This window comes from Canis lupus, chromosome 26 (assembly GCF_003254725.2).
Source record: "Canis lupus dingo isolate Sandy chromosome 26, ASM325472v2, whole genome shotgun sequence".
Taxonomy (NCBI): domain Eukaryota; kingdom Metazoa; phylum Chordata; class Mammalia; order Carnivora; family Canidae; genus Canis; species Canis lupus.
The window spans coordinates 1,964,985-1,977,596 of record NC_064268.1 but is presented as its reverse complement, the minus strand read 5'-3'; the positions used below and the strand labels follow the sequence as shown (position 1 = coordinate 1,977,596).

Here is a 12,612-nt window from a genome sequence, read left to right as displayed (position 1 = left end):
CTGGTGCACTCAGTGCTCCAGGAGTGGAAAGGCACCGGGGAAGACTGTGTTCCTGGACAGAGGGATTTTGCTGGTCCACCCATGCCCATCGTGTTCCAGGCATCAGGAGGCCAGCCTCCCAGACTATCTAGCTCCTGATGGGGTTTGGCCAGTGGGAGACCCCAGCAGGACAGCAGGGGCTAGAGGGCAGACAGGCTGGTGTTCACTCCCTTGCCAGCAACCCGCAGGGGGCCTGTGCACAAAAGAGCTCTCTCAGCAGGTCCGAAGCCACCGTCCCTGGAACCACCTGCTGGCGGCTAGGAACTGGGATTTTCAGGAGGAACCCCACCATTCCCTAAGTGATGGGAGGACCTCCCTGCATCCAGACTCCATGCAAACCCCGTGGTTTCTGCAGACTACTTGCTCTCCTTCAGGGAGGCGGGGATTTGGAGTTTGCCGGGGAGAGAACAACACCCCGTAACCACCCCGGGTGCCTGGCTCTAGTGGGCTTCCTGGGACAACCCTTCACGCGTGCTATGACACCTGGTGCTACTGGGACTGAGTGCATCCTGCGTGACCCCCATGGAGGCTCTGGAGGCTGGAACCTGGCTGCCCCCGGATCCTGCCCCTGGATCCTGCCCTGAGCCTTCCCCCCGCAGACTGTACTTCATATCCCTTTGCCGGGATGAATCACAGCCATGAAGGTGCCTGTGTACCGAGCCCGACAAGTCTTCCTAGTGAATCACAGTGTCTGGGGGGTCCTGGGGACCCCGACACGGCGCCCCTCCCAATAGCCGCAGCTCCACTTGCAAAGTCTCTCCCTGGCACTCTGTGCCTGGCGCCCTGGGGGGCTGGAGGGCTCTCTGTCCCACCCGCCACTGCCGCCTCCCAGCACTCCGCCTGCTTCCAGGATGTCCACACACCCTCCTGAGTACTTCCTCACTTCCACCACCTGCTTGCAGGAGCCAACTATTTCCTACTGGGACTCTGGTGGATTAAATCTACAAAGAAAACAGTTCTTCAGCAGCAGAGAAGCAAAAGGAACAGTTCAAAGTCCACCTAAGTAAAATGTTTCTGAGAAACAGATTCCAACTCTCACTTTGTCGGGGTGCCCACGGGGCTTAGGTTCCCTGTGCAGCTTGACACAAGCATTCCTGGATTGACCAGTCCCCTATACAAGCACAGGACAGACAGGAATCACGCCCCAAGGGGCATTGCACAAGGATGCCATCCAGGATGGACAGTTCCCAACCGGCAACTGTGGATCTGGAACCTTCCGGCAGGCACGGGACCCATGGGAACACTGGATAATGACCCTGCAGAGACATCCACACCCGTGACCTGGGAACCCGGGGCTGAGCTCCCTTACAAGGCAAAGGCACTTTGCAGAGGCGACTGAGTCACAGGCCTCATCCTAGACGGCCTACGTGGGTCCTTACAGGAGGGAGACAGGAACGTCAAGGCCAGAAAGGCAGATTCTGAAGATCTGGTTCTGCTGGCCGTGGGTGGAGGAAGTGCTCACGAGCCATGGCATGTCAGCGTCTCCAGACGCTGGAAAAGGTGAGCAGCTGGCTTATCTCCCAGAGCTTCCAGAAGGGATGCAGCCCACCCAACCTTTGTTTGGGGACTTCTGACCCCAGGGCAGCCTGTGACCCAACTAGAGACTCCATGTGACAACAGCAGAAATCTCTAGGAGGCAACAGCCCTTTGTGAACACAACATTTTCCTAGGAAAGATTTGTCTATTCTTCTTGTAGTTACAGTGAGGATGTGATGCTCTGGGGTGGGACAGCCACTCTGTCCTAGAGATCACAGACGTCATGGCCCAGGGCACTGGGGTGGCCCAACCAGTAGAGCATCTGCCTTCGGCGCTGGTCGTGATCCCAGGATCCTGGGGTCAAGTTCCGCATTGGGCTCCCTGCTCAGCGGGGAGTCTGCTTCTCCCTCTCCCTCTCATGCTTTCTCTCTTTCAAATAAATAAAATAAAATATTTGAGAAAAACAAAACAAAACAACCCAGAAATGTCACAGCCCACGAAGGGTGGCACTGAAGGAAGGCAGGAGCCGATGTCCTCCTCCTGGGCTCTGGACATCCTGTTGCATGAGAACAATGATGCCGCCGGCTATTCATGCCACCAGGCTCGGGGCCCTGCTACACGGCAGCTGGAAAGAATCCCAGCAGACAAACCCAGAGAAGGCATTCTTTCTGGTTTGGTAGCAGCTGATTCCACCTGGAAACAGATGCTTCCAAATAAAAAGCACTGCAAATGTCAGCTCAGCAGGGTCGCTTGCCAGGCTGGTGCCTCAGGCCTTGCTCCCTGCTAGGTAGCCTTCCGAAGCCCCGACTGTGCCAGGAGTCTCCGTACAGAGGCCTGCTGGCTTACCTGCTCCCTGGTCCCTGCTGCCTGCCATCAGAGCTCAAAGCTGGGCCCTTTCACGAACAGAGAGCACTCCTGGGGAGCCAACCCACACCCTTGCCACACCTGCACTTGGACCAGAACATCCTCCTGGGAACCGAGCCAGTTATGGAGCAAGAAGTCTCGGAAGAGCCAAATGGACATAAAAAGGTTTTCATCAAGACGTATAAACCGTGACCCCATGAAGAACAAAGATATGAGATAGGAAAAGTTTCTAGATGTTCAGAGCCAGCAGTCCAGACAATTCTTTCTTTGCTCTGCTCACCTGGAAAGCGAGGCTCACTCACAGGAGATCTTGTTTTGAGGAAAACTACATGACATTCAGGCGTGACCTCTGGGCCAGGGCCCCTCCTTTCAGCCAGGATACTTAGCCCCACAAACCCCAGGTGTCTGTACAGGTGTTGTCTTTATAAATGCCTGTCATCTTCTTTCATTAGTTGAAGAGGGAGAACAGAGGTGAGTCGGATGATCATGATTCATAACAGTGATTCATAACTGGACCCAGGGTTCCTACCACCTGTGGATTTCTGGCCAGCAGATAAGTGGAGTTCACAGGTTATGGGGTCCCAAGTCATGGACTTAACCCCTTACACAGAGACTGGCTGCAGGATATGGGACACCACCGGCACGTGGCCTGGGACCCTATCACCACCCACAGGCACAGCAGCATGTTAATGCCTGGGCTTCAAGCCACTCAACTCATTTCCATTTCCAAACACAGATGTTGGCGGCAGCCACAGAACAGCCTGAGAGGTCTGGCAGGTGTTACTCCTGAGAAGATGCCCTGGACCTGCCATTGGCCACAGGGACAGCTATCCAGATTGGGGGCAGTTATAGGCCCCTTTGGACCTAGGCAAATGGGAAATCTTAATGATTTTTTTGAAATCAGTAAAAAGTTGGATTCTCCAGTCTGAAGGGCATTGAACACATTCACTTGTCCTGGGTCACCCACTCACTTGTTTCCTTGCACAGGGATGCCTGCCCCGGGGAGCTCTACCCGATAGTCCAAGAAAGCCTGCCTCAGATTTTGCATCTAAGCAGCTACCGTCTTGGGGCAGGCTTCAGGGAGGACACTGACGAACTCGTCTTTCTGCTTCCATAATTAGGGGCCTGGGTCATGAATACTACTTTCTTAATCAGGGCTCCCGAGAAGCAGATTGCAACCCCAAGCCACACTCAGATGGGGGCGTTGGGAACTTCCAGACGCCATCCTGAGAAGCAGGAGGGTTCCTTGTGTTTCTGCAGAGTCGTGGGGACAGCTCCCTCACCCCATGAATCTGGTGCTATGGTTCAATACTTTTCAGCATCACTAACCAACCTGGCCCCTTCACCTCCCCTAGTTACCCTGGGACACACACACACCGGCCCAAAGGACAATCTTGTGAGAACTGCTTTTTCCTCATGCCTTCCCTCTCCCTTGGTCCCTCTCTCTCTCCAAATCTAACCCCATCCCCAATCCAATCCCATCCGCATCTTTATCACCTCCATCCTCATTCCCATTCCACCCCATTCCACCCCACCCCCATCCCATCCCTGTGCCCATCTCTGTCTCTCAGACAGCCAGCCCAGGCACATTGAAGAAACACTGAGCTTGCAAAATGAGCAGAGGGCCAGGACAGAGCTGAGGGCCCTGCCAGTCTCCCTGCCTTCTCTCTGAAAGGTCTGCTATTCCCGTCTCTGCTGGTAAGTCGATGGGTGCCCTCACACGCCCCTGCAAAGCTGAAAGGAACACGAGCTCATGTCGGTGCCTCACAGCCTTGTTTAAAAGGCCACGGTGGAGAGGCAGCATAAGAAGAAGTTTCAAACCTTAATTGGAAAAACATTGTATTTTGTGGCGATCCTATGGGAGCAGGGTTGCCTGTTAGCACAGCTACACAGGCAGGGCCAAGAAAGGAGACCTTGCCAGGGCAGTGATGCCCAAGAGCTATGGCTCTAACCCACTGCTGACAGCACTGGCCAGGCTTGATGCCTCCAGGTGGTACCATCGCCCCCGCTTCTGCTCCATCTCTCTGTGCCCTCACAAAGCTGCCGTTGGCATTCCTGGCACAGGAGCGAACACAAGTGCGTGGGGAGTGAGTAGGAGAGAGGAGATCTCCCAGGTTCAGCAGCCCCGTGGCCAGCTCCCACCAGCCCTATTGTCAGCCTGCATCTGGTGCAAGAAACACCACCATTATTTTACATTCCTGTTCTTGTTTAATAAAAATAGTCCTGGGCAGAGGGAGTCATTAAGCCTCATTATGCATCCATGCCTCGGTGAGAGTGAGTTTACCAGAGCCTTCTCTCAGAGCAGATTTGGAAAGAAGGAACACAGAGAGTGGGGGTTGGCAGGATAGGATGGAAGGCGCTCTGTGAACTCCTGGGAGGCAGTGGGCACACATCTCTTCAGAAAATAGCATAAATAAAATATACGTCACATAATATTTAACCATCTTAACCATTTTTAAAATGTACAGTTCAGTGACACGTTGCATTGTTGGGCAACGATCACCTCCATCCATCTCCAGAACTCTATTCGTCCTCTCAAAACTGAGACTCTGCCCCACTGAACACTAGCCCTTCCTTCCCAGCTCTCAGCTCTCACCTTTCTACCCGACTCTGAGGATTCAGACCCCTGAATATCTAGAGACCTATGTGGAATCCTACAGTAACTGTCTTTTGTGGCTGGCTTATGTCACTGAGCATCATGTCCTCAAGGTTCATCCATGTAGTAGCAGGCGTCAGAACATCCTTTTTAAGGCTGAATACTATTGCATTGGAAATACAGACCACATTTTGTTTCTCCATTTAGCTGCCAATGGACCCTTGGACTGCTTCCCCACTTTGGCTAGCGTGAATAGGGCTGCTATGAGAACTGGTGTACAAATATCTCTTCAAGACCCTGCTTTCGATTCTTTTGTAGATATACCCAGAAATAGAAGTACAGGATCATATAGTCACTCTATTTTTAATTGTTTAAGGAGCCACTATCCTGTTTTCCATGGCAGCTGCACCATCTTCCATTCTCATCCATGGCGCATGAGGGTTCCAATTTCTCCACATCCTTGCTAATACTTGTTATTTTCTGAAAAGCACATCTTAAAAAAAAATTGGCCAACTGGAAGGCAGAAAAATCAGTGTCAAATCAAGAAAGTTCCAATTTTGGGGTGAATTGTTAGAGCTCAGTTATTCTTAGAAATATTCTTAGTGCAGCTGTGAAATTAGCAACTGCAACCAACAGTCAAACATCAACTACTAACTACTCTTTGAGCACCTACCTCACATGCTGTTGTGGGTGCAGGGGTATACCGATGAATACAAAGGTCTCTGCTCCCTTGGAGCTAGCATTCTTATAGCGGGGAGACAGACAAACACATAAATGAAGACACGGGATAGACCAAGTGATAAGAGATACAAGAAAACAAAACCAGTGAGGTTACAAAGACCAAAGGAGGAGTGAGGGTCAGACACAGAATGTGAAGCCATGGAAAGTCTTGCTGACAAGGTAACTCTTCAGAATAATGAAGAATCTGGTAGGTCTTTGAAGATGAGAGGATAGGATTCTAAGCAGAGAAAGTTATTGATAGAGGAGACAAGCTTGATGGACTGAGGAACAAAAAGATCAAAGTGGCCAGAACTTCATGAGTCAAAGGTGAAGTGGCTGGTAAAGCTGAACAAGATGGTGCCAGGGGGGAGAAGTCATTTTCCTCTTGGGGAAGCATTGGAAGATTTCTCAAAGGAGCAACGTCACCTGGTCACATCACTAGAGCACTCTGGCTGCTACCAGAAAATGACCTAAGGTGACATGAAGGGAAGTGGGCCAATTAGAGGATGTTTTCAGCCTCAGAGGCTATGACTAAGATGAAAACGGGGAGGGATGCTCTGACATGGCTTGTTGGTGAGCCGGATATAGGTGTGAGGTCAGGGAATAATCCAGAAGTCTCCTAGCACCTTGCCTTGTGCAGTGGGTGGATGGCAGTGCCATGGACAGGACAGATAAAAGCTGGGGGGAGGACTGGTATGGGAGGGTTTGAGGGACCCCAAAGGGTTTGCTCTGGCCTTGTTGTTAAGGATACGATCCCACAGACTTCCAAGCGGAGATAACCAGTGGACGCTGAATGAGACACCACTGGGTGCTTTGTGTAGGTGTTACAAGAAGGAACAGAAGAGGCGTGACACAGAAACTGGCCACCCATGCATTGGGTGGACTTGTGTGATTGTGTCTCTCCCTGCACCCCCTTCCTCCTTGAATCCCCTCCCTGCCCCGCCCCAGCCCCCATCTCTGGTTGGTTACCTTGTCAGGCTGCCAGGCTCTTGCAGGAAGGCCTGCATAGTGTGGTCTCAAGCCGTGTTCCCCATGGGTGGCAGCCTTCAGTTGGTTTTCCTAGGACAGAAGGAAAGAGTTTCATGAGATGACTCCTCAACTTCAGGGATGAGGCAGAGCAGGGTCGCTAAGGGATCGGATTTCGATGTGAGGCCCAGGGTTGGGAGTGATTCTGCAATCCATAAGTTGTGTAATGTGGGACCAGCTTCTTTCTTTCTTCTGATCCATGAGTATCCTACTCTATAAAATGGGAGCAGTAATGCTCCATGATGATATTATAAGAATATAATGAAATATGTATTAAGCACATAGTGAGATTCCCAGCAGAAAAATCATCCCCTACAGGTGGCGTACTTACCTGCATTATATGTTTGTATCCAGAGGCAATGTAGTTATTAAGTCAAGCTTTGACCTGACCCTTTGCTCACAAGCACTGCTCCAAACACATTGCCATATTAAACACTAGAGAACATTTTAAACGGTTTGTCCTGCTCAAAAATGAGGTAAAAGTCCTTGAGGACTATGATTGGCTGCAGCACCTGTGGTGCTAGGACCTTCCAGATTCTCTGCCCAGACATAGGCACAAAATTGGGAGTCCAGGTTTGGTTTAGCTTTTCAGAATATTTGGGACTCAAATCTCCTGCATGAGGCAAGAGACCTGAGCAAAGCTCACTGCCTGACCTGAAGCTAGTCCAGCCTCCAGCCCCCAGAAGCTGAAAATAAGTGACGTCTGCCCAGAGTTCTAGCTTACGTGAGGCAACACACCTGGGGGAGCAGAGGGAGCAGGCCCACTGCTCAGTGTGTGCAGTTACATCACCTAGTACAGGAACAGTGAACTACCTGTAATAAAACCTAATCCAAGACTAGGGGCATTCTAAGGTGCGGTGTAGTAATTACAAAGAGGTCAGACATAGGGTGGGGGTGAGCACAGAAAGAGAGAGAAATTGGGGGTAAGATTCCCCATTAAAGAAAAGTCTAGGGACGCCTGGGTGCTTCATGGTTGAGCGTCTGCCTTTGGCTTAGGGCATGTTTCTGGTCCCTCATGGGGCTCCCTGCATGGAGCCTGCTTCTCCCTCTGCCTGTGTCTCTGCCTCTCTCTGTGTGTCTCTTTAATAAATAAAATCTTTTTTAAAAGTCTGAAAATAGAAATTCCAAAACAGAGGAAACAACAACTCACATTTCTAAACAGATCCAACAAAATCAATAATCAGCATACATTTACTCCAGAGGAAATAAAAATAATAAAGCAATCTGAAAATGACTTCAACAAGTACATTGAGGGTTCTCACAAAGGGGAAGGAAGGGAGGACATCCATCAGAAAGAACAAGAAAGAGGTTAATAGCGACAATTAGTGGCCCCAGTGGGAGGCGACTGGCAACTCATCAGGCTCCAGCAGTCAGGTCTGCAGTTTCCTTGTTTGCCTGGTCCTTCAGGTTTGACTTCTGGTTGCTCCCCCAGTGAGTTAATATTCAGAAGCCACCCACATCTCTAACTGATCTGCTTAGTCTCCTCTATCATACCTTGCCTGCTCTGGTTTTAGGCTCCATTCACCCTCTCAACAGGAAATGGGAAGAAATTCCTATGGTTTCAGACACTTCCCACAGGAAGGAGGCTGGCTATTTCCAGGTCCCATATTTTGGTCAATATCCTTTCCTCTCCACCACCATCCTCAGGAGTATCTCCACTCTTTGGCACCCACCTCATTTCCATGGTGATAAAATGCAAGGAAGCAACCTCCTTACCCCCACACCGTACTAGTGGTGTTTTGTTTTGGGAACCGTGATTCCTCGACTTATGGGAATGAGCTTGATTGACAATGTGGCGATCACATTGCCTCCTCAGAGATATCCCCCCATAATGTTGGTGATATAAAGGGGATGAGTATACTCATTAATACACCAGAGTCCTGACCTTGGAGACCTCAGATGCTTGGCAGTAGATGAAAGACAGCCATATCTCAGAGGATTATAGGAGAAATGTAGGGGTTACAGGGGTTGGAGTATGGAATTTGAGGTCAAACTGCCTAACTACAACCTCTAGCTCTTCCTCTTGCAAGCTGCATGGTCTCAAGCAGGCTATCTGGCACCTCCACACTCTCCAAGGTCTAAGGATGTAAACGTCAGATGGTGTGGAGATTAAGTGCAGTAATTCTCATACAAAACTGAGGACATGACCTGGCTCAATCAGGTGGCCTCTTCCCTACTGCAGGCACCACCACATTTGTCTACATCTTCCCATCTTCCACATTCTACCACCAAGTGATGCTTTCATTAACATCACCTTTCTTTGTACCTCACTTAGAAGACTTGACTGCAGGTAAGGAACATCAGGAAAGGAAACAGGGCTGGCTCTTTCAGCCAATTTTCTGGAGGCTGTAGAAATGTCACATCCACTTGTTTTGTTTTTATTCCTTCTCAGTGATTCAAGGCTTAACCTGATGAAATCAATTTTCCCAAGAAAAAAAGCTCAGGATCTAAATCCTGTCAAGGAAGAACGGTGTCACCAGGCAAACATAAAGAATCATCACCATCTCTTGCAGATGCCATTTCTCCAAATCAGTCCAAGCATGAATTGGCACTCCAGGTACCACTTAGTATACTGGTACCCCCCACACACATCCTCCACAAGAAGCCAACCGCAGAAAGAACTACTGAAAACAAAATCATCCCCAAACAATCCCCCACCCTATACTTAAATCATCACAAATTACCTGAGCAGGGTGCCAAAGCACTTTGCACATTGTTGCCGAAAGAAGCCCATCCATTGACAAAGACATCTAGCAAAGGCCCAAAGAAGAGAGAGAAGATACCAGTTTGAGCCTGAAAAGACTGATTTATTATCCACATCATGGGTATCTCACTTTATCCATATGTGCTGTTTACCCCCTAGGAAAACCTAGAGGTGGCTGGGGGCAGGGAGTTATGGGGCTGGTTGCAGGGATGGGGGGACTTTGTAGTCTTGTCCTGCCTACTACAGTTACTGCAGACTTCACCCACTGTCATAACAGGGCACAATGCTGCTCTGACATGCATGTATTTGTATTACTTAGGGGAAGATTCAGAAAATGCCTGCTGTTCATGCTTCTGATCCTATTAAGATGCTAAAAAGTGAGAAGACTTACCCTGGAAGCTCTCATCATTGACACTGTGCAGGACCAGAGCTGCCCACCCAGGGATGCTGTCCCCGCTCCAATTAAAGGGCTCCTTTCTGAATTAATCAGCACCACCAAAGAAATGCCGCCAAGCAAAATACAGATCACCTTGTGTATTGGTCGCATGCTTGAGACCAGAAGGCCCCCAAAAGATGTGGGCTTGTGGTCGCAACACGACAAAATGAGAGTCTCCCAACAGGCGCGGGTGGCACAGCTATGACAATTCTCGGGAGAGGGAGGAGGAGGAGGACAGAGTATATTTAATATAATCTGACACTCTTGTCTGAGTAGCAAAGCTTTCCACAGCCTGGGGTAAGCGGCCAGCCACAGTGGTGCCCCAGACGCTAGGTGCACCTGCCTGGTTCCATGCTACGGTGTACACTGTGCCCCCACTGTCATCCCCTGTTCTGCAAGTTTGACACTGTTGACTCTGGACCACATCTGAGAGCCAGGAACTGAGTTTGACGACACACACCCACGGCCTGAAGATGGGGATCTGGTGACTCACGCATCACCAGGACTGAGATAATGAAGAACTTTCCAAACACCACTGCATGAAATCACCCTCTAGCTCAGTGCTTCTGACCTGAAATAGCGGCATGAAGAGAGAATAACCAGCCTCTGTGTATCTGTTCGCTTCTGCAGAAATTTCACAGATTTGCTTTCCATGGGAGGTCTTGAACATTGCAATTGGAACAGTTTGAAACTTAAACTCTTTAAGTGTAAAGCCAAACAGAGTAGAAGGGTTTAAGATTTACTGTACGGTGGATCCATAGAGACAGGGCCTGCCCTGTAGGAGCCAAGATGCACAAATAGCTTGTTGAATTTGACTGTCTGCAAGCATGCAAGGGAAGGTGCACAGGCCTTATGTCCACTTCCTGGATGAACACACAGAAGTAGGACAAGCTCCAGGCAGGCCGACCGGAGTTCTGGGATCTGATTTGAGGACCACTGGGACCATGTATCCCTAGGGAACTCCCTTAAAGGGCAACTGCAGGAAGTGCCAGTTCAGGAGGTTTTTTACCCTTTAACATCCAGTAATGCATTAAACTAGAATAGCCTTATTTGATTTTTTTTATCTCCTATTTAGCAAAACTATAGGGGACAAGAATAAATTCTGATAGGGATAAGGGGAAAAGAGAAGGACTCAAGCAAGAGTTACAAATTCAAACACCCCAAGGCGTAAGCAGAGTAGATTGGGCCAGGGGAAAAAAAAGAATATTCTAGAGTGATAAGGAATGCAGAGATTGGAAATGCTCATGTTCCATCTAAAGAGGTCCGTGGCAACCTGGCTCCAGCCTGTTGGTGGCAAGTAGGAAAGGGAACCCAGCTGTTCCAAGGTTTTTAGGAGCTGGAGGTCTGTCTGGGTTTCGATCTGAAACATCCCTGTTTTAAAATGTTGGCTCTTAAATCAGATAAAAACATACATTGTACTCCTTTCAATAATAGACATGTCTACAGATTGAATTAGCTTAAAAATGGTGCACTTTGTAAAAGAAGTCAGACCTGATTAGAATAAAGGATTGGTGGAGTGAGGCAGGATGGGGGGGAGTGTAGGGTGCGGGGAAGGTTGGGGTGGGGGTGCATTCCTTCTGCACAGGGACAGAAAGAAGATATAGGGTCACCAAAGATAAGTCTGTCCACTTGTGCCTACCCCTTATATACCCTTGGCTATTCACTATGGACTGAACTGTGTCCCCCCAAATCCATATATTGAAGCCCTAATCTCCTATTATGACTGTATTTAGAGATAGAGCCTTTAGGGAAGTAATTAAAATTCACAGGGTGGGGCTTTAATCCAGTAGAACTTGTGTCCTTCTGGTAAGAGGAGGCAGCAGAGAGCTCTCTGCACGTGCCCTGAGGAAAGATCACATGAGGACACAGGTAGAAGGGGGCCACCTACAAACTAGGAGCAGAGCTTTCACCAGCACCAACCTCCAGAACCGTGAGAAAATAAAGCTTCTGCTGCGCAGTCTGTGGTATTTCGCTACTGGCTTCCCAAGCTAAGACACAGACAGCCCCAGCCTAGAACATTGAGATGCAGCCAGAATTCCCCCAAAGTTCCCAGGAGCAGCTCCAGGGCTAGGCCTGGGTCTTCAGAAGCCCCACCTCACCTACACCATGAACTGTAATTGAATACACATTTCTATGGTAAGATGCCCATTTTTCCAGAGGTAAACTGTGATGTGAGAAAACGAAAGCCCTCTCATGACTTGTCAGTTCTACTCATTTCAATAACATCCTTGAATGTGTGTGTGTGTGTGTGTGTGTGTGTGTGTGTGTGTGTGTGTGGTACAGGGCTCACTGGACACCCTGGAAATCTCAAGTGAGAAATAGCTCCTCCTCACAAGTGTGGCCGATGGGGACCCAGGGGCCCCCGTGGTGCAGGATCCCGTGTGCTATGATAGCAGAAATGCAGGTTGCCATGGCAGAGAAACAAAACTGCCAACCTGACCACCCTGAGATAATGAAAAGTCAATGAAGGTCACATAGTTGGAGGCAAATGATTTCATATATGCTTACAAATCAAGGGTCTCCTGGGTGGCTCAGTGGATCAAGCATCTGCTTTCAGCTCAGGTTGTGATCTCAGGGTTGTGGGATTGAACCCCACATTGGGCTCCCCGTTCAGCAGAAAGTCTGCTTCTCTCTTTCCCTCTGCCTCTTCCCCTTCACTCACTCTCTCTCTCTAATAAATAAGTGAATCTTTGGGAAAAAAAGAATCAAAGACTGCAGGAATTCAAAAGAGTGGGAGGAATGGTGAATCAA

At 49.4% G+C, this 12,612-nt stretch overlaps 1 protein-coding gene across 20 annotated transcripts in view; it reads right to left on the bottom strand.

Annotated features, from left to right (window-relative positions):
* The window catches only part of RIMBP2 (RIMS binding protein 2), a 225,363-nt gene that overhangs the window by 89,332 nt on the left and 123,419 nt on the right, over positions 1-12,612 (bottom strand). For 14 of the 20 annotated variants that reach the window (XM_049101659.1, XM_049101656.1, XM_049101658.1 and 11 more), the window contains one exon: positions 6,665-6,754. Coding sequence is in view for 6 of the 20 variants with exons in the window: in XM_049101651.1 (XP_048957608.1) it covers positions 6,665-6,754; positions 9,406-9,471; positions 9,817-9,972 (312 nt within the window). In the remaining 14 variants the exon portion in view is untranslated. Of the gene's footprint in view, positions 1-6,664; positions 6,755-9,405; positions 9,472-9,816; positions 10,032-12,612 lie in introns of those variants that run through there. The other 6 variants (XM_049101651.1, XM_049101652.1, XM_049101654.1 and 3 more) reach the window with 3 other exon arrangements.